Genomic DNA, 21772 nt, shown 5'->3' on the forward strand with positions numbered 1-21772 from the left:
GTTTTTAACAATAATTTTTAAAGATTTTAAATTTTTATTCATATCTTTATTTAAATTTCAAATGATGCTTCTTTGAATAATAAATAGCCCCAATGGGGTTAAATCGTATAATATTTAAAAATGTAATTGAAAACAAAAAAAATAATAATAAAAAAAAATATTTAACTTAAAAACTACATTAACAGTACATACATATAACTTAACTTACAATAAACATAAATTAAATACAAATTAAAAAAGAAAACCGAGCAAATTTACACAAAAAAATAGTATTTGAATATGACAGATACATTTTTACTCAGCATGTTCATGGATTTGACATGCACTCCTCATACAGAGGCGTTCTTCTCCAACGGCACTGTCGGATGGGTCCTTCGGGTGTTTGATATGTTGAGGGCATACAAGCACTGAATTCAGTTTCACACTTGGCAAACGGTGACCATTTGCAACCGGTGGCAGTTTCGGTATGAACCAAGCAGCTATTGCCAAAACAAGTTCTAACCTGTTCAACAAAAATATAAGCAAAATTATAAAATTGGAACTCAATATTTTCTTTTTTCTATATATTTTTACTTACCTCACAACCACATGCCTTGCGATAGACTCCCGAGAAACCTTTCCTCTCTATAATGCTCATCTTCTGATACTCTTTGACATAATTGCACAAATTCAATTGGGCTCCCTGACCGGCAATCACATACAATTTACCCAATTGCAAATTGACACCACACATGCTGTCCTCGAGCGGTGTAAGCAGACGACCATGTCTCAATGTTTTATGACCTTCGGGTGTCATCTTCTCAGGTGACATTAAATATGATAAAGATAAAGAGATTATCGTTTTATACGGGGATTACAAATGTACACATAAAGCAAGTATTTATACTATAACTGAGTATTTATATGATTTGAGTGTCTTGTTTTCGTATTACACTTTGAGTTTACCTTGTAGGATTTTTTTATTTCCACTTTATAGGCGGCTAGATTTTTAACCAAACGTGTAGATTTGCGCAGGACACGTACAACGACAACTGAAAACAAACATAAAAAAGAAGAGATAAAAAACTTAAACTTTTAGTTTTTAATATTTCAAGAGGTTTCATTCAGGTTTTCATAAGGGGTTGTTAAGAAAGTTTGGACGTTTGTTTTTCTCGCTTTTTAGTTTAATTGAAAGAAAAGTTTTAATACGAGGGTCTATACAAATGATTTGTGGTAGGGAAATAGATTGTTCAATTCTTACTTTATAGCATACAAAAATGTGCTTTGACAAATTTTACATTTTAAAAATAGTACAAAAAATACCAATTGTTTTAACTTATTTATATAAAGAAAGCGAATATTTATTAAATTTTTCTTGAAATTATAGATTTTAAATATTGTACTAAAAATACTACTTTTTAAATTGGTTTAAAATGTTACTACATCAGTTTTTTTACTCATTTGAATCAAATATTTTTTTAGTTTTTTAGTTCAAATTTTACAATCTAAAATTAGTATTAAAAATACTACTTTTTTGTAGTATCGATATTTAATCACTTGTTTTTACTTATTTATCTCAAGAAAAAGAATAATAGTTCAATTTTGTTTTAAATTATAGATTTTTGAAATAGTACTAAAAATACTACTTTTTTTGGTTAAAAATTTTACTATATCAGTTTATTTTTCTCATTTGAATCAAAAAGTTTAGTAAAGATTATTTTCAGTTCAAATTTTAAAATTTTAAAATAGTATTAAAAATACTACTTTTTTTTAAAAAGTCCAAACGATATTTAATCACTTATTTTTACTTATTTATATAAAAAAAAACCAATAATTATTAAATTTTGCTTGAAATTATAGATTTTTAAAATAGTACTAAAAATACTACTTCTTTTAAATTGGTTTCAAATGTTACTACATCAGTTTACTTTTCTCAATTGAATCAAAAAAGTTTAGAAAATATTATTTTCAATTCAAATTTTACAATTTAAAAATAGTATTAAAAATACTACTTTTTTGTAGTATCAATATTTAATCACTTGTTTTTACTTATTTATATCAAGAAAAAGAATAATGGTTCAATTTTGTTTTAAATTATAGATTTTTGAAATAGTACTAAAAATACTACTTTTTTAAATTGGTTCAAAATTATACTACATCAGTATTTTTTCTCATTTCAATCAAAAAGTTTAGTAAATACTATTTTTTGGTTAAAATTTTACAATTTCAAAATAGTATTAAAATACTACTTTTTTTGATAAGGTCCAAACGATAAATAAACACTTGATTTTACTTATTTATATAAAAATACTATAATCGTTATATTTTGCTTGAAATTATAGATTTTTAAATTAGTACTAAAAATACTACTTTTTAAAATTGTTTCAAAATTTTACTACATCAGTTTTTTTTTTCTCAATTGAATCAAAAAGTTTAGTAAATACTATTTTTAGTTAAAATTATACAATTTAAAAATAGTATTAAAAATACTACTTTTTGGATAAGGTCCAAACGATAGTTAATCAATTGTTTTTATCAATTTCTTTTTTTCATTTGAATCAAAAATGTTTAGTAAATATTATTTTCAGTTCAAATTTTACAATTTAAAAATAGTATTAAAAATACTACTTTTTTTGTGGTATCAATATTTAATCACTTGTTTTTTCTTATTTATATCAAGAAAAAGAATAATGATTCAGTTTTGTTTTAAATTATAGATTTTTAAAATAGTACTAAAAATACTACTTTTTAAATTGGTTCAAAATTTTACTATATCTGTTTATTTTTCTCATCTGAATCAAAAAAGTTTAGTTAAGATTAATTTCAGTTCAAATTTTAGAATTTAAAAATAGTATTAAAAATACATACTACTATGAAAAGGTGATTTAGTTTTTACTTATTTATATAAAAAAAATGAATAATTGTTATATTTTGCTTAAAATTATAGATTTTTAAAATAGTACTAAAAATACTACTTTTTTTAAATTGTTTAAAAATGTTAGTTTATTTTTCTTATTTGAATCAAAAAAGATTATTAAATATTATTTTTAGTTCAAATTTTACAATTTAAAAATAGTATTAAAAATACTACTTTTTTTGATAAGGTCCAAACGATATTTTATCAATTGTTTTTACTTATTTATATCAAAAAACGAATAAATTTGCTTAAAATTATAATTTTTTAAAATATGTAGTTCTAAATATAACTTTTTTAAAGTTTTTTGCGATTTAGATCTTGAAGATGAAGTTTTTTTGATTTTATATGTTCACAATTTTTGTTCTTTACGACAAGGGCTACAACTTTGCCTCAGAGAGTAAATCAAAATTCCGAACTTTTTGCAAGATATGAGCCTGAGAAAATTATCACTTTTTTCCAAAAATGACACTTAGGTCCCAAATCTTTGGGGCCCATAAAAAAATGCATGACAAAACTGGGAGACACTGGTCTTTTTTTTTTTGGTCTTTTATCACGTAGTGGTGTCCGTATATGGTTATATTTCCATGACTCAAATAATTACAAACATTGTTATTTAGGGCCATGGAAATTAATCAGAAATAAGTATTGAAGAAATTATAATTTTTTTCAAAGAAAATAACATTGTTTCAATTTGAATACGATTATTTTTATCTGAAGACTTAAAATATGTTAGTATGCCCAGTTATTTAACAAATATTGTAAAATTACTCTTCAATATTGTATTTCAATAAATATTTAATATTCTTAATCTCCATATGAATAAAATAAAACAGATTTCAATTGTTACTCACCATAATCTGCCCTACAATAGCTGGTCTGTGGATGACTTTGCATGCAGGAGCATGCCATTGTTGGTGTAGAATAAAATGCCAACACGGCCAGACAGGCCAGTGTTAAAAAGCTTAAATATTTTGTGGCATGCATAATGGAAAAATGTCGGAAACTGAAAAGAAAGAAAAGAGATAAAAAAATTAAAGCAATGTTGTCGATAAATATTTATTCAACACATTAGGGAGTTTTCAATAAAAAATACTATAATTTGCCTTGTAACTCAAAAAAAATTTAAATATTTATAAAATACTAAAAAATTCCATAATATTTAAGAATTCCAACTTATTTTAAAGAAATTTAATACATACAGGAAAATATCATGAAATTTAAACCCAACTACAACTCGTTACAAGAAAAATCTGTTTGTTAATTAAACTGATTAAAACAATTCAAGTATCTCGTAGTTTGTTTTTTTTTTTTTTTGTATGTAAGCTATTTGTTTAAAAACAAAAACCACATTTAATAACCTTGATAAGATTATAAACGTATTTTGCACTAAATTACTATAAAAAAAAAACAAACATTTTTGTTACAGTTCATTTATTTGTAGTTTCTAAATCATCTTCTCGCCACTTAACGAAAAACTGTAAAAATGCAAATAATAAAAAATGTACATATGTATAGCTATAAAAATTGTGACACTTTTTTAAATGAGAAAAACCAAATGACGGAAAATATTTAAAATATTGTATATATTTGAGAAATTCACGTGTGTGTTTAATATTTTGAGTTACAGTGTAGTGTTACGCTTTAATTGTAGTCAATAAAATGCTGCTTGTTTTTGAAAGAAAACTAGAACAATTCGATTTTGTAGCACGAATTGAAAGATGAGCGTCGGTGAAAGGTATAAGTTTGTGAATAATAGTTTAAGATTTTTAGCCTTTCTTGCCCTTAGATTAGACACGTATCCAAGTCAAACATTTTTCTGTTTTATATTAAAACTTTTCGGTTTTGGGGAAGGAAATTTCCCCTCTCTTGGATCCGCCTTAGATGGTATTCGACTCTACTCACCATAAATTGGTAAACAGACTAAATTATTGTGTGTTTGACTATCACTCTGAGGGTAGCGGGTTCGATCCCTCCAAACACTCGGTTTTTCTGCAATCAAGCCAAAAAAGGCTTCGATGTTTGAAACAAACAACAAAATACCTTGATACAACTAAACAACTAGTTAGATGTAAGTGATTGTCTGTACTTCACTTTGATTTACTTTGGTGCGATATGGAAAGGCTAAAGCGAAGTAGAGGATGATTATATTGATTCTTTGAATGGAATGTATCAATAAATAGGTATAAGTGTGTCCCAAAATGTACAAAAGATTTGAATAATTATGCTTTTATTTTACTTGCAGTGTTTGTTTGTAGGTTTGTTTAGTCTAATGTAATTGAATTTAGCCGAAATTTGCTAAATTCCGCGTATAGCGGATGATAATACGATATTATGTTCGAAATCAAATTCGAACTTAAGTTCGAACATATTTTAAAGCTCTTAAATTAATCTACATAAATCAGATAAAAATTCAATATTATGTACGAAAATTCGAACTTGTGTTCGAATATTTTTAAAAGCTGTTAAAATAATATCTAAATCATTGGTATTCTTAAAAAAAATATTTTAGCTTTATTAGAGGCCATTTTCTTAAATTTTCCTTACTTAAAAGTTTTGAAAATAAAATTAAAAAGTTCATGAATTTTAAAATATTTGCAATGTAGTTTCAGAATATACATATATACATTTTAAGATACATAAGTTCCAAAATTTTTATTTAAATTCGAAATATTCTAGGTGCTCTAAAAAGAATAAAACAAGCAAGTCTCTTCAATTCTCTTTTAAAATTGCCCGTCAAAACCTAATAGATCATAGTAAGAATGAAATAACAAAACAGAATTGGAGTAACGTTCCGGTACAAAAATGTATGTAACCCTTCGGTTTTCTGAATCCCAAATTACGTCATTTGGACGATTAAGGTTTAAATGTGCTTCATCACTTAGACTGATTTGAATCGAACTATTTAAACAAAATGTTCACTTTTTTTGAAATATAATTCAATAACGAAAACGTGATGTTCTCTAACGAAAATGTTAGCAGTCAAACTGTTTTCAACACTTTACAGCACAAATGGTTTCAAATTCAAATCTTTCTTTATTTTAAGTACACTCTTAAATGTGAAAGCAATCACAAAGAATATACATTTTTTTGCTGGGACACTCTCCTCTTGCTGGTAACATTTTAATTTATTTTAATCAAATCCAGTCTTTTGTAAAATGTTTACATGTTTATTACTTAATTCTCAGGCGACACATTAGGTGTACATTAGTTCCTCCTTAAAAATTAAATTAAAACAATTAACTTTGTTTAAAACTGCTTTCAAATCTTTACCAATCTCACCCACCTTTCACCCTCTCTCTACTCACTCTACTCACCTAAAACCCTACATTATGTTCCAAAATTAGGCAGCAATTATGTCTTTTGCTTAATTATTTAATATGAAAATAATGCGAGACATTATTTATAATTTCCTACAGCACTTAGGCCATTCATAGATCAAATTACAGCAATTAGAGCTCATAAAGTAATTAAAATAAACAACAAATAATACATAAAAGTTTTTTTTACAGAAATTTTGTGAAAAAATACCCAATAATTACACTAGTTTACAAGCTTTTTTTCCGTAAAATGCAACTTCAGGAAAATGTTGAAAATCCTAAACGTTGGTAGAAGTTTCTACTTATCAACAATGTTGATAGCATGCGATTGTTAGCATTGTTTCTAAATATGGCAACACTAAATGTTTAAGTTGCTTACCATAGGGTAACATAGAGACGAGACGTAATTGTCAAAAACCTAAGTCTGTTGTCAAAAACCTGCCTCTCGCAACAACAAAATACATGCTAGTCAATGTATTTTGTTGTTGTATCAAACATATTTTTTGTTTGACAAATCCTAGTGTCTCGTCTCTATGTATAATTCTCTATGGTGCTTACATTAACATCGAAAACTCTAGAATTCGAATATACAAGTTTTGCGATCTCCTGAAAAATTTTTAAATTCCACTTAAGTTGTTTTGTTCAAAGTCCACAGATATGTTTTATTCAATGAACAAAAAAAATATATTTTTGTTTGTAATCTAGTGTTATCAGCCATTGATTGTTGATTATTGATTGCCAAAATTAAACCAACACAACACTGTGACTGGCCCTTTAAATACTGGAACAGAAGCTGAGGAGCAACAGAACAGCATTAAACATAAAAGTATCGTATGGCGTTTTAATGTGCTCATTTGTGTGGTTAAATATCCCGCTGTTAATTGACGATTTTGTTTATGCTGCATTCAATATTTAAACAAAAACTCAGGCAGACATTTTGTTTATTTAAATATAAAATTTTTGCCAATTTCACATAATTTTGAATTTTTATATTTCTTTTGTTTGTTTATCCATATTGTAGGGAATTGTAGCCTTTTTTATGGGTTTCGCTATTAAAAAAAAACCAACTGCCAAAAAACAGCATACAACACGTTTAATCGTAAAGATTGTCATAAAACTTATAAAATTTGGCCATTTAAACAAAAATTCTGTTTAAACTTTTATTATTTTATATTTTTTCACAGTTTCTTATTTTTAAAGGAATTTACATTGAAAATGATTTCATTCATAAGCATGATTAAGTTTGTGTTTGTTTAATATAAAACGAAATTATTTAAATTGTTTAAATCATGTAAATAGTTTGGCTGTCTTATCATTTGGAAAAAAAACTAATCTAGTTTCTTGTTAGTTTAACTGACTGGCTGACATTGCACATTTCAAATTCTTAAAAAATATAATTGCAAATAATATGACATCATGTACTAAATATTTAAATGCTAAAGTTTATTTGATTGCAATTTAGTTTAATTTATTAGTAACATATTTTTTTTTCGTGTGGAAATATTGCAGAAGATAATTATTATTATTATTTATTTACCGTATTAATCATACAAATTACATGTTTAAAAGAAAATCTTACAACTTGTTTACATGTCAGTGTCATAATTTAAATTAAATTTTATGATCTTTGTTGGGTTTGTCTTACAACTCTGTATTCAGCGAAAAAAAAAACAGCAAACTTTTTTATGGTGGGTGGTTAAACAGATTTATACATTTTTTAAATTGTCAAGCTTTAGGGCATTGTTCTTTGTACTTAAACGTGATTTATAATTAACAACCATAGTTGAATTAACCCCCCCTTTGTGCAGTAAAGTATTGCCAACCAAAGATAAAACTATTTAACAGATTTATGTTTGGTTGGCAATTCCATAGAGAGTTACAGTAAAAATTCTAAAATTCATCTTTATAAAACACTATAGGAATAATCGCCTATTATTATAAAAGAACTCATGTAATTTGTATTCACTTTAAATATTCAAAGGAAATTTGTATGATTCATACCATAATTTGCAACAATTTAAACCAAAAAAAATAAATATTGATCCAGACATTTGAAGCACATATGCTTTATATAAAATATAATTAATACCTTCTTCTACACATTTAAAATTTCAAATAATGTTTCTACGCCATAAATTGAAGCGTAAGCACACAGCAAATAAATGTTTAATATTTATGAAAATGATTTATGATACAAACTGAATCAAAAAAGGAAAATTGCATATAAATAAAAAATCCAATAACTAAAAATACTTGCAAATATAATGACTGGCTACTGGCTGGCAATGAGAAAACACTTGAATAAATAAATGAATAAATAAAATTTAGACAAATAAAACAAATAAACATTACAAATCGTTTCATATTAACCAAAAAGCACGCAAAAAGCTCTATAAAATACTTATTAAAATTGGCAACAAAAATTGAGTCAACACACAAATTTGCTTAACCCTCTAACCAAAGAGTGCCTCAAGGCATGCATTACAAAACACCAATTATCTCAAAAAGTTATTAATTTTTATACCCTTCACCTTCGTGAGAAGGATATACAGTGGTGGCCACCAATTTAAGACAAATACTTGAATTTTTTTCATCAACTGAATTTTAAGTGCGATAGAGCCAAAATAAAAGGACCTCTAAGGGTATGAAATTTATTATTAATGTTTCTAGTTTCTGAAAAATGTTTGGAAAAATCGGTAAAACATATATGGACAAAGATATGTGGAAATACGTTGACTAGGGATGCCAATCCCGAAATCCCGATCCCGAAAATCCCGGGATTTTTCGGGATCGGGATTTCCCGAATCCCGGGATTTGTGAAAAAGAATCCCGGGATTTTTCGGGATTAACAAATCCCGAAATATTATGAGATTTTTGATATTTTAGGAAGATTTTTGAAGCTCCCAAAATACTTAAAAAGCAAAATTTCAGCATATTTATAATACTAATCTCTCTTCAAATCCAAACGCAGCCAGATTTTTTCATTTGAATCAGGGAGCAGCACGTCTCCCTTGCATTGACAGGCTTTTACACAATTTACACTTTTACGAAATTTATGTTCAAGTTATTTTCTGAAGGGGACTAGGGGCAAATGCAGCCCGATTACCGCAGTATTCTACAGTATAATTCCAGAGTACTTACAACTTATTTTGTGCAAAATTTTATAAGGATTGCCGCATAATCAAGATATTTATGACTGCTCAAACAGTACTCCGGGGGACAATTGTATGGAGCTAGCGGAAATCATGGACCATTTATTTTAATTTGATGCATTAGTTTTTGATTTGTTATATTTTTACTTAAATATATTAATGAAATTAATTGTTTTTATTGTTGAATTTGATGTTTTTGACGTTTAAGTAAAATCCCGAAGTCCCGAAAAATCCCGAAATCCCGAAAAATCCCGGGATCCCGAAAAATCCCGGGGTCCCGAAAAATCCCGGGGTCCCGAAAAATCCCGGGATCCCGGGATTTACATTTCTAAAATCCCGAATCCCGGGATTTGTAAAACCCAGTCCCGTTTGGCATCCCTAACGTTGACCCACCTCAGCGAACATCCGCTGTTAATAACATGATATGACCGAAACTAATGGAACTAATAATACGAAATTTGGTCCGAATATTTTATAATAATAAAATTATAATGATATAAATGTTAGAAAATATGTTTATTTAAAAAAAAATTTTTTTGGTCAAGTTGTAGATAAATCTTATGAGTTCGTGGTTAATATGTATGAATTGATACAGTCGAATAAAACACACTTGTATGTTAAAACAGTCCTCATGCATACATATTTGTGGAAATATTTGAAAAAATAATTGACAATTACATGGAATTTGGCAAACAATTTTTGTCTTAAATTCCTGGCCACCACTGTATATAATTTTGTCATTCCGTTTGTAATTTGTACATTTTTCATTTCCGACCCTATAAAGTATATATATTCTGGATGCTTATAGATAGCGGAGTCGATTAAGCTATGTCCGTCTGTCTATTGAAATCAATTTTCTGAAGACCCCAGATATCTTCAGGATCCAAATCTTCAATAATTCTGTCAGACATGCTTTCGAGAAGTTTGCTATTTAAAATCAGCAAAATCGGTCCATAAATAACGGAGATATGAGCAAAAAACCGGGACAACCTCGATTTTTGACCTATTTTTGATCTATATCTGGATTACTAAGTCATTAATATAGACAATATGGATATCTAATGATAGATATTTCAAAGTCCATTGCAACGATGTAGATAAGGCTATAGTAAGTTGGATCTTCAATGGGTCAAAATCGCGAAAAATATTTTTTAAACCGAATTTTTTTTTCATCAAAAATTTTTTTTGTCATATATTTTTATTCCAAAAAAAAAAAAATTTTAAAAAAAATTTAAAATTTAAATATTTAAAAAAATTTATTTTAAAGTATAATTTGGTGAAGGGTATATAAGATTCGACACAGCCGAATATAGCTCTCTTACTTGTTTTTTTTTTAATTTAACGGTGACTTTAGTTACAGATTTGTTAACATTTCCCTCGAAGTTCGAAATGCATTCTGACTTTTAGTTTTTGTTCTGTCAGCTGTCATAATTTTAGCATGTGAAATTTTGTGTGATTTTTTTTAAATAAAAGTTTTAATAACTTTTAGTCGCCCGATCTATTTGAGATATTTTTTTTTTAATGGTAAGATATTCTTCTTTCAGCCTATGAATTTCTAAATGTTAAACAATTAACAAAAAGTGTGTTTAGAACGCAAAAACTAGGGGGTGCGTGCCTCAGGGCACTGTTGCGGGTATTATTTTTTAAAATGATAGGAATGGCAGATAGAGACCGCAGACGGATGAAATTATCCGCCTTGACTCATGATCAGTTGGTACTCCACAAGATTATCTACAGCCAGGAAGTTCAAAAGTTGGCGAAAAAGCTAAATATTCAGTTAATGACGGCCGTTATGACAATGTCGACCACTTTCCAATCTGTTTAGGCAAAAAAGATGGTGCACATTATGCAAAAAGTCGAAAACACAGTGTGTTTGCTCAAAATGCGATCTTCATTTATGCTTCACAAATGCCAAAAAATGTTCGTAGAAAGTAAAACATATTTTCTTACTTTTTGTATATTTTTTCATTAGTTTTTCAATAAAATCGTAAAATCGTTTTTACACCTAAACCGGCAACAATGCCCTGACTGACTGGCACTCTTCAGCTGGTTCCTAAACATAATTTGCAAATTAGTTTCTGATGGCTGTTCTGAGTTTATTGGGTCATAATTATCATAAAAAAAATTATTCCACAACTTTAAGGGTTAATTTTGTTTAATTTTCAAAATAAACCGCCGCCTTGGTGGCGGTTTATTTTCGGGACCCCGGGATTTTTCGGGATCCCGGGATTTTTCGGGATTTCGGGATTTTTCGGGACTTCGGGATTTTACTTAAACGTCAAAAACATCAAATTCAACAATAAAAACAATTAATTTCATTAATATATTTAAGTAAAAATATAACAAATCAAAAACTAATGCATCAAATTAAAATAAATGGTCCATGATTTCCGCTAGCTCCATACAATTGAGTATGAGTAACACGCAAATGTTTGAAACCAAAAAAAAAATATATAAAAAAAAAACATCAATGTAATAATTTTTGTCGTTTATTTTGGAGGATTTCTTGTTTAAATATTTATTTTTATTTGCGCTATAATAATTTTCTTTTATAATTTGTTTAATTTAAACCATAATATTTAATATTTACTTTTTGTTGCTTTCATTTATTTCTTTTATTTATGCCGAAAACAAACGTCAAAAAAACACAAACAAACCCGAAATATTGTCACTGCAAAATAATAAACAACAGCTAGTGACAGACACACATGCTTTTGTTGCTTTTTTATTGGATTTTTTTTCACTCCTATAAAAAGACAACAAAACCAAACAACAAATGTTTACTTAAAATAGAAAATTAATTATTGGCAGCTTATTTTGTAGCTTTATGATACAGTGGCTAGAGAAATAAAATAAATTAAATTATTTAGATTTTATCTTAAAGTTTATATTAACTTAATTTAAAACACACATTTGAGGAGCCGCAGAACAAAAGGTACTTTTTCGAATTTTTTTAAAAATTGATTTTTTGCTATTTTTATAATATTTGGGTTGAAATCTTCTAGAAAAAATCAATTTCTTAAAATTTTGAAATTTTCAAAAAAGTACCTTCTGTTCTGCGGCTCCTTATTTATTAAGTGTCCCCTATATTGTTAATCACTGTATGTTTTTTATATGGGAGGAAACAAAAAATTTGAAGTTGTTTAAATACTTAAAATTCGCTTTGTTTTGTATTTTATCAAGGTTCAAGTTTAAAGTTTAACTTTTTAACTGTTCTGGATATTGAAAATGAAATTGTCCTTAATTATACCCTTCACCTTCGTGAGAAGGGTATATATAAGTTTGTCATTCCGTTTGTAATTTGTACATTTTTCATTTCCGACCCTATAAAGTATATATATTCTGGATCCTTATAGATAGCGGAGTCGATTAAGCCATGTCCGTCTGTCCGTCTATCTGTTGAAATCAATTTTCTGAAGACCCAAGATATCTTCGGGATCCAAATCTTATTCTGTCAGACATGCTTTCGAGAAGTTTGATATTTAAAATCAGCATAATCGGTCCACAAATGGCTGAGATATGAGGAAAAAACCAGGACAACCTCGTTTTTTGACCTATTTTTTACCTATATCTGAATTACTAAGATATTAACATAGACAATATGGATATCTAATGATAGATATTTCGAAGACATTTGCAACGACGAATATAAAACCATAGTAAGTTGGACCTACAATGGGTCAAAATGGGACAAAAATTTTAACCAGAATTTTAAAAAAAAAATTTAAAATAACAATTACAAATCACTAGATAATACACATAAGATGTAAACTTTAATTATGATACGATTTTATTGTAAAACTAATGAAAAACGATACAAAATATAAGAAAATATTTTCTTATATTTTTCTACGATATGAAACCGTAATATTTCAGCAATACAACAATCGGCCAAAATATACAATAGCTGTTAAAAACTATTTAGAATGAAGTGGTTGGGAAGTTTTTCTTCACCCGCCTAATAGTCCAAACCTTGCCTCGTTTGAATATAATTTCTTTCGTCTGATGCAGAACGCTCTCTTTGGGATACGCTTCACTTTGAAACAGAATATCCGATATTGGCTTGATTCGTTCGTTTGATTGGCCTCAAAAGATAAACAGTTCCTTTGGCTCTGAAACCATATGTTGCCAGAAAGCTGGGAAAAGGTCATGGCTAACAATGGTCAATACTTTGAACTTATATAAAAAACAAACTAAAGCAAATTTCGAAATTCTGGAGATATACCAAATATTTTTCCTTTCGCCCCATATGTATTAGAAACAACCAAAAGAAACATGTATACAAATTACATTAGTATGAAAAAAAAACTTTAAGAATCATATACACAGCAACAAAACAACCAACACATTTGTTTGAATGGCAAATTTATGAGCCATTTCGAGGTTGTCTTCTGTTTTGAATTTGGACAACAAAAACAACAGTAAACATACAAAAATTATTAGACAGACACATGATGTAAAACAGAAAAATGAACAAGAAACAACACAGAGGAGCAACAACAAACACAACGTCAACAACCGCCCTTTGTATGCCCGAGCGAACATTTTAGTTTGACGACTAATCACTCAAAATCTGTACAAAAAGAAGAAGAACAGAGATACATACGATGAGTAACAACAAACAGCAACAAGAAATTCGGTGACCATTGACATATGTATTCGGAATACTACTCACATACGTACGTTAGACAAACACACTCCCATATACATATTTCATAACACACAGAGCAAGACAGACAGTGTTTAATAGAATTCTATCGATTCTAATGGAATTGCAACAAGTGCATTGGAAACGGTTGGATGTTTTTTGAATTGCAGCATACAGTTCGAGCAAAATATTGGAACGAAGATTTTCAAGTCAGATTTTCATTGGAAACCTACCAGATGTGGCAATTATAGTGCTCACAGTATTATTCAATGCGATATTGTCTTGGAAAATCTCCCAAATTATAATGTTACCCAAGCCAGGAAAGGATTTGATATTGACATCATCCTACAGACCTATTAGCTTATTGACTTGTATGTCTAAATTCCGTAAGAAACACGGAACAATTGAGCAAGTTAACCGCCTAACTGGAGAGATACGAAAATCTTTCGAACTAAAAAGGTACTGTTCGGCAATATTTCTAGGCTTTTGACAAGGTTTGGCATAAAGGTATAATACACAAGATTAAATGCCTACTGCTTTCTATTACACACAAAGTACTAGAGTCTTATCTATCGGATCGCTTGTTTAGGATAAAATTAGAATAAATACGATTATGTGACAAGCGACTATCAATGCAGGACCATCCCTGTACTTATTATACACCTCTGATTTGCCCGAGTCCGAAGAATTAACCATTTCCATCTTTGCAGATGACACTGCAATTCTTAGTTCTAATGTGGACTTAAATGTAGCATCTAGAAACATTGATAATCATCTCAGACACGTGCACAGAGAAAACAGATTCGTGATAGCAACCGAATTTGTTGCCAATCGAATGGTTCGGTTGCACACATAGAATTTTTCAGTTCTAACAACAGAAAGTCACTTGATAAAGAAGAATTTCAGTTGAGGCAACCAAACTTTAGTTGCCTTTTCCAAAATATTGTAGCCACAACTGTAAAATTCGGTCACTAAGACAGAATCATTCGATTGGCAACAAATTCGGTTGCTATCACGAATCTGTTTTCTCTGTGTGGAGACGTGGTTAAACAATTGGAGAATACAAGTAAATGAATTCAAAAGCAAGCACATAACGTTTTCACTTAGGAGAAACCGGTTAACCGAGTAATACAAACCGGATAATCCGGTTAACCGAAAATCAACATTTCAAACTAACCGGTTCGCAAAAAATCGATATTTTGAACAAAAACCGGTTTTTCGGTTAACCGGATTATAAACACTACTCCATAAAGATTGTTGTCAAACTCAGCAAAAGCTTGCAAAATCATCAAGAGCAACAGGATTCATCCAAAAGCAGGGAAATTGGGTACCATATGAATTGAATTGATTTTATATGTCTGAAATCATTTTTGCACCGAATCATTACTTGCGATGAAAATAAATACATTACGATAACCCGAAGTATAAGAGATCGTAAGTGAAGATCGGTCAACAAGCCGAATCGACGCTGAATGCTGAGTAGGACCAAAAGGGAGCTATCTGCCATACAATAACAGGGAACCTGTACCGAAGGCAACTAATTCGTTTAAAGCGAGAATTGGCCGAAATACGCCCAGAATACATATTGCAATACCTGTTAGAGACTATTTAGAATGAAGGGGTTGGGAAGATTTGCCTCACCCGCCTTATAGTGCAGTTCTTTTGGCACGGAATCCATATGTTGCCAGAATAATAGGAAAATGTCATAGCTAATAATGGCCAATACACTAATACCCCGGTTTGCGTCGCTAATTGGGCCTGGAGAAAAGCAACGCAAAACGAAGAACGATTTTCCAGACATTTGTATTGATTTTCATTTAATTGGTTCTTAGATTCATAATTTTTGCTAAAAAAATAGATTTTGCAATACAAATATTGACATATTAACGATGCAACATCGAAGACATGCGACGCAAACTGGAACAAAAACGATGCAAATCGAAGCACTAACAATTCAACTTCGAAGCCATACAACGCACACTGTGGTAAATCACAAATCTAGCTGGACAAAATTAAAAAATAAATGTCTGGCAACATTCCATCTGATCATTTAATGAGCTTCTCAATACAATAGGGAACTGTAATTCATGTTTTGTTTTTTGGTTTTTAGCTCCGATTAGGAAAAACTAAGCTTTAAAGTCAGTTGTTGTCAACAGGTACATTAAGATTTCATAGAGAAGTGTATTTTTTGTGTGACTTTGGTTTATGATTAAAAAGGCTATGGTGATTTTATTGTCATAATTTTTTTATATTATTATTAAGCTCTATTTCAAGGAAATATGCAACAATTTTCATTTAATTATTTCCATTGTAACTATTAAAAAAAACTATTTTTTGTGAGAAGATCAGAAATTGGAAAAAATAAAATATTTCCTTTTTTCAAGTAGAATTAAAGCTGTTTATTCCGCATAGTTCCGCTGTAGAACTATATTTGGGTTAATCTGTCAAGTGTTCACTTTAAGGTAAATCAAAAACATCTTGCGCATTTTTGCGACCACTATACATTTTTTTCACTTTTCCAGTATGACCTACACAAAGAAAAAATAAAATAGTTCCTTTTTTCAAGTAGAGTTAAAGCTGTTTATTCCGGATAGTTCCGGTGTAAAACTATATTTGAGTTAATCTTTCAAATGTTCACTTCAAGGTAAATCAAAAACATCTTGCGCATTCTTGCGACCGCCATAAATTTTTTCACTTTTCCAGTAGACTTCTACTTTTTCACGAAAGAAAATTTTTGAAGAATGGGTAAAAACTCCCAAAATACATTGCGAAAAAAAAGTTGGTTTTTTATAATCGTTTATATATTTGAACTCATTTTTTATATGATTCATAAGTGAGAAGTGAACCCAACGTGATTTATTAATTTTGTCCAGTTAGATTTGCGATCTACCACACTGTGCAACGCAAACTAGAATAAAATCAACGCAACTTCGAAATCACAGAAATTTTATAAAGACGCAACTTCGAAACCGACTCAGAACGAAGCGACGCACACCGGGGTAGTTTGAATAAATTTATATTATACAAATGTTTCAAAATAAAAGCTAAAAATTTTAAAAAATCTCGCATTTTTTATTCATTGCGACGATGTCGAAAGAAAAATGAGTCGAACAAATTTGTATGAAAAACACATACCCCCATATGCATAAACATTTTATAAATTTATCAAAGGTTTATGAAACAGATTTTGTATGGAAATTTTGTTTTATAAACTTTTGATAAAATTATAAACTGTTTATGCATATGGGTGTTAGTTTTTAAAATTCTTTCGAATAGTTTTCATTCAACAAACTAATTATTAAAAATTTTCTGATTTTAAATATATTTTATTACATTATTCGAATAGTATACAATCCCAAGTATGGAAAAATAATGAAAGGTATATAATTATGTTTGGCTTATATTCTCTTATATATTTTCAATGAAATCGAAAAGAAAAATTCAAAGAATTTGTAACAAAATTAAAAAAAAAAATATTAAATTGGAATTTTTGAAAATGCTTTAAAAAATTGATGGCTGTTATCCTAATTAGACAAAAATTCATATTACAGAATTCATGAGTATTAGATAGGTGATTATATTAAAAAATTCCAAAAAAGATTAAAACTTGTTTCTTACAAATCGGAAGAATTTTCAATAACTCCAACCGATTTTTGACTTTTATATTATTTTAAAAAAATAATTCTATATAGACTAAGACATTCAACATTTTTCTACTACATACAAACAATTTGGGAATGAAATAATTTCAGAAAAATAAAAATAATTATTTCCAAAAACATCCCAAGAAAAACTAGTTCTAGAAAACCTTCATATTAACCCGTACTCATTCCAGTTTAACTTTGAGACCAATGATTTTTGGTCGAAAGGGAAGCATTAAGTAGCAGATACACTTTTCTTGGTTCTAGTCTAGAATAATCTTAAGAAATACTTTAGAATCACAATATTATCACATAGAACAGTTTATAGATGTGGTTGAGATATCACTAGTTCCAAAGTTTTCATTAAACAATCGGAAGTGGTTTTAATTATAATTGTTACATAACTAGATACGAGTATTTTAGAACAAGTTCTTAATACTTAGTACAGTAAGAAAATTTTAAATTAAAAACTCCTCACATTTTTAATTTTTATTATGAAAACATTCTTTTAAATCATCTTAACAAACACTCGACAGAACAACAAATAACACTTTCAGTTTCAACTTCATACCAAAAACGATAATAATAAAACATACGCACGCACTACACGCAAAACGTATGGTGCTTTTCTGTGCAACAACTTAAACTTACCCCAATCAAACAAAATTAATAGTTTTCGATTGTTGTTTTAAATATTGATATTCTCTTTTTTTATTTTTTAATTTTTTTTGTTCTTTAGTTTATTTTTAAATCACTCTTAATTCAATTTAAATCCATACAACAAAATTCATTTATTTATTTATTGGCAGACAATCTCTCCCCCTAAAAAAAAAAAACACTAAAATGACAAGACACACAAGACACTGCACATTTATAGAAATATACACGATTCTATGAGCAATCTATAGACAATTTCAATATTTAGAAGAAAATCTAATAAATTTTCTAGATTTTCAAAATACACTCACACGCAACACAGCAAGCAGCAGCACTGCAAAGGAAAACTGTGTGTCAAAAAATACAAAATAAAAGCGAAATATTTTAAGAAAACCGTATGCGGCGGCGACAACGTCGAATGTTGTTGTGTTCGCGAAGACTTGACCGTTTTATAAGAAATTCACGACTGAATGAAATTATGAACTGTTTCATTGTTTATACTCAAAGTGGTAGTGTAAAATAAAAATAAATAATGAACAAATTGAAATACGAAAATTCTTACAAGCCACCAAACCAATAAACAGCAACTACAAATACAATTCAAAGACAATTTTATATTTACTCAGATATATGACGGCGAACTGAAAAGTTTTTCTAAAACAAATAAAGCAGAACGTCAACACTATTATACCACCATACTACTACATATTTTCCAAAAATTAGAAGTAGTCACAATATTTAAATGGGAAAACCAAGTAATCATCACAATACTGCCACAATACCAGAAATATAAATTTACAATAGTGAATTAATAAGTTTAAGGCATAGAAATTATGCAAAGATAAAAATGGGCATGAGTAAAAAATTTCGATGAGAAAAAACTTTCGGTGAAAATGTGAAAAAATCAAGGTAGTCGTTTTTTTCTTATATCTCGTGTGTCGCAGGCAACTACACCATTTTTCATTGAAATTGAGAAAATTAAAAATGAAATTGAGAATTTCAAATTGAAATTGAGAAAATTCCAAATGAAATTGAGAATTTCCATTTTAAATTGAGAAAATTCCAAATGAAATTGAGAATTTCCATTTCAGATTGAGAAAATTCCAAATGAAATTGAGAATTTCCATTTGAAATTGAGAAAATTCCAAATGAAATTGAGATATTCAGATTTAAATTGAGAATTTCCATTTGAAATTGAGAAAATTCCAAATGAAATTCAGATATTCAGTTTTAAATTGAGAAAATTCCAAATGAAATTGAGAAATTCAAATTGAAATTTAGAAAATTACAAATGAATTTGGAAAAATTCCAATTGAAATTGAGAAAATTCCAAATGAAATTGGGAAAATTCTAAATAAAATTGAGAAATATTATATAAATTATTATGCATTGGTACCGCAGGTATTATTCAAATGGGTCAAAATATAACGAATGGGTCAAAAGTGTTGATAGCAAGAGGTGGGTAATCAGTTATCTGAACTCGTTTTGGTATGTGACAATGCCCCTTGCCACAATCGTTTATGTGAAATTTTCGACAACTCTCCAGCAACACTTTTACCATTGAAATAATTTGGTCCAAAATCAAAAATATTGTGAAGTCAAAGATGAATATACCAACCGTAAATCCTTCAAATGTAGGAGAGCAGAGGATTTTATATCTTCAAGAATTAATTAACGATTCCAAGTCCTATATAACTATGTACTGGAGATTGAAGTAAAGCTATATAACATACAACATCATTCCACCAAAGCACTTTTTCCGTACCTGTGATTTAAATTTTGCGATTTTCGAGAAAAACTAATTTTTTGGCCATATTTTGGCGAATGTGCCGAATTTTAAATATAGTCTGAAAGTTTTACTAAAATCTGAAAACGCCAACCCTTAAAACGAGAAGGTCAAAGGTCAAATTTTTCAATATTTAGAACTTCTCATGGAAAGATAGCGAAATGTTATATATTTTTGGGCCGATTTTGATGAAACTTAACAAAAATATAAAATGATGAAAAAAATTTCCGTAGCCCCCAAATAACTTACATACATGATTCATACATCAATATGTATATCGGGAATATTTCCGGCTCGGTTGCTATTTGAAGTCGACAAAATCAATCCACAAATGGCTGAGATAGTATAATGAAAAAAACCGGTTGGACCTACAATGGGTCAAAATCGGGAAAAATATTTATTAACCCGAATTTTTTTTCACCAAAAAAATTTTTTTGTCATAATTTTGTTTTCATTAAAATTAAATAAAAAAAATTTAAAATAAAAAAAAAAAATTAGGAAAAAAAATGTTTAAAATAAATTAAAAAACAGCCGAGTATAGCTCTCTTATTAGTTTTTTTTAATCCCGTTAGCCTTTAAAAATATCTCAGATATTATCTTTTCTAAATCATTAATTTTCAATTGTTATTTCGTTCAAAATAGACAGCGAAAAAAGTACGTGAATAAATAATTAAAACTTTTCAGAAAAAAATCCAATGGACTTTCAAAAAAGTAACAAAAGATCTGAAGGTTCTTCGCCACACTGTTCCAAAAGCCATTAAAGAAAGAAAACCTGGATCAGGAAGCAAAAAAATGTCTAACAGATATTGGGTACGACAAAAGAAGTCGAACAACTCTTTCGAAGAGCACCGACCACTTCTATCAGAAAAGCAGTATATTGCCTGCATCCTCAACATCCAACTGAAACAAGTTAATACTAGGGTTTTTATCCCGGGAATTCCCGGTACAAATTTCCCGGGAATTTTGCCAATTTTTCACTACCCGATTCCCGGGAATTAAAAACTGGCAAAAATACATAGAAAACAAGTTAGAACTCTATTTTTTCACCAAAAAACAGTGAAAAGTTTTTTACAGTTTTTTGCTTATATTTCGGCAATAATAGACCACATATTATTATTTATTTGGGTTTTTTCGTATGAAAATTTAAAAAGTGAATTCGTTATTTATAGAATTTATTTATTATTGAATCATTCTAATTTCTTTAAATTTCTTCTTCTAAACCATAACAAAATAGCTTCAAAAATTTATTAAATAATTAAATTTTTCTTCAATTCAAATCTAGTACAAAAACGCTTAAGACAATTTTTTCAATTAATTTTGTAAATGATTTGATTTAACAAAAATTTAATCATTCAAAGTTTGAATTCTAGTTAAGACCCGTCAGTTCACAAAATTTGATTGTAGACTAGTCGGCATCTGGCGAACTCCAAACAATTACCACGTACCACTATGTATTTCTTTGTTTTTCCTGTATTGTAATGGTATATGATTTTTGAAAGACCCCGTATTTTCATTTAAAGTTGTTTAACCTTTTACCCATTTTTCAAACCCTTTGCAACTTCACCAAACTTCTATCATTCAATCGAAATTGTTTAACAATTGTGTAGATCATACCAAAAATGTTCCGTGTATTTGTCTGAATTTTTCCTTGCTCTGAAATGTTTGCTAATTGTTT

General features: G+C 28.7%; 2 protein-coding genes across 4 annotated transcripts in view; one reads left to right on the forward strand and one right to left on the reverse strand.

Annotated features, from left to right (window-relative positions):
• Syn (synapsin) overlaps positions 1 to 21772 on the forward strand; it is a 54337-nt gene that overhangs the window by 10181 nt on the left and 22384 nt on the right. The window lies entirely within an intron of this gene.
• On the reverse strand, positions 25 to 18763 carry Timp (Tissue inhibitor of metalloproteases). Of its 3 annotated transcripts, none has more exons than XM_065516477.1 (5): positions 18623 to 18763; positions 3748 to 3899; positions 946 to 1031; positions 578 to 796; positions 25 to 502 (listed from the first exon to the last, which is right to left on the reverse strand). In XM_065516477.1, the coding sequence occupies exons 2-5, from the start codon at positions 3878 to 3880 to the stop codon at positions 308 to 310; spliced, it is 633 nt and encodes a 210-aa protein (XP_065372549.1). In that variant the 5' UTR covers positions 3881 to 3899; positions 18623 to 18763; the 3' UTR covers positions 25 to 307. The 3 variants fall into 3 exon arrangements, with proteins under 3 accessions (XP_065372549.1, XP_065372547.1, XP_065372548.1); XM_065516475.1 differs by lacking the exon at positions 18623 to 18763 and adding an exon at positions 18306 to 18469; XM_065516476.1 differs by lacking the exon at positions 18623 to 18763 and adding an exon at positions 4096 to 4190.

The sequence above is a fragment of the Calliphora vicina genome, chromosome 1 (genome assembly GCF_958450345.1).
Source record: "Calliphora vicina chromosome 1, idCalVici1.1, whole genome shotgun sequence".
Lineage (NCBI taxonomy): Eukaryota > Metazoa > Arthropoda > Insecta > Diptera > Calliphoridae > Calliphora > Calliphora vicina.

Coding starts and splice junctions, on each gene's coding strand:
- Timp (XM_065516477.1), bottom strand. CDS start 3,880: ATGCATGCCACAAAATATTTAAGCTTTTTAACACTGGCCTGTCTGGCC. Junction 797..945: donor AAATAAAAAAATCCTACAAG/GTAAACTCAAAG, acceptor TCACCTGAGAAG/ATGACACCCGAAGGTCATAA. Junction 503..577: donor GCAAGGCATGTGGTTGTGAG/GTAAGTAAAAAT, acceptor TTTGTTGAACAG/GTTAGAACTTGTTTTGGCAA.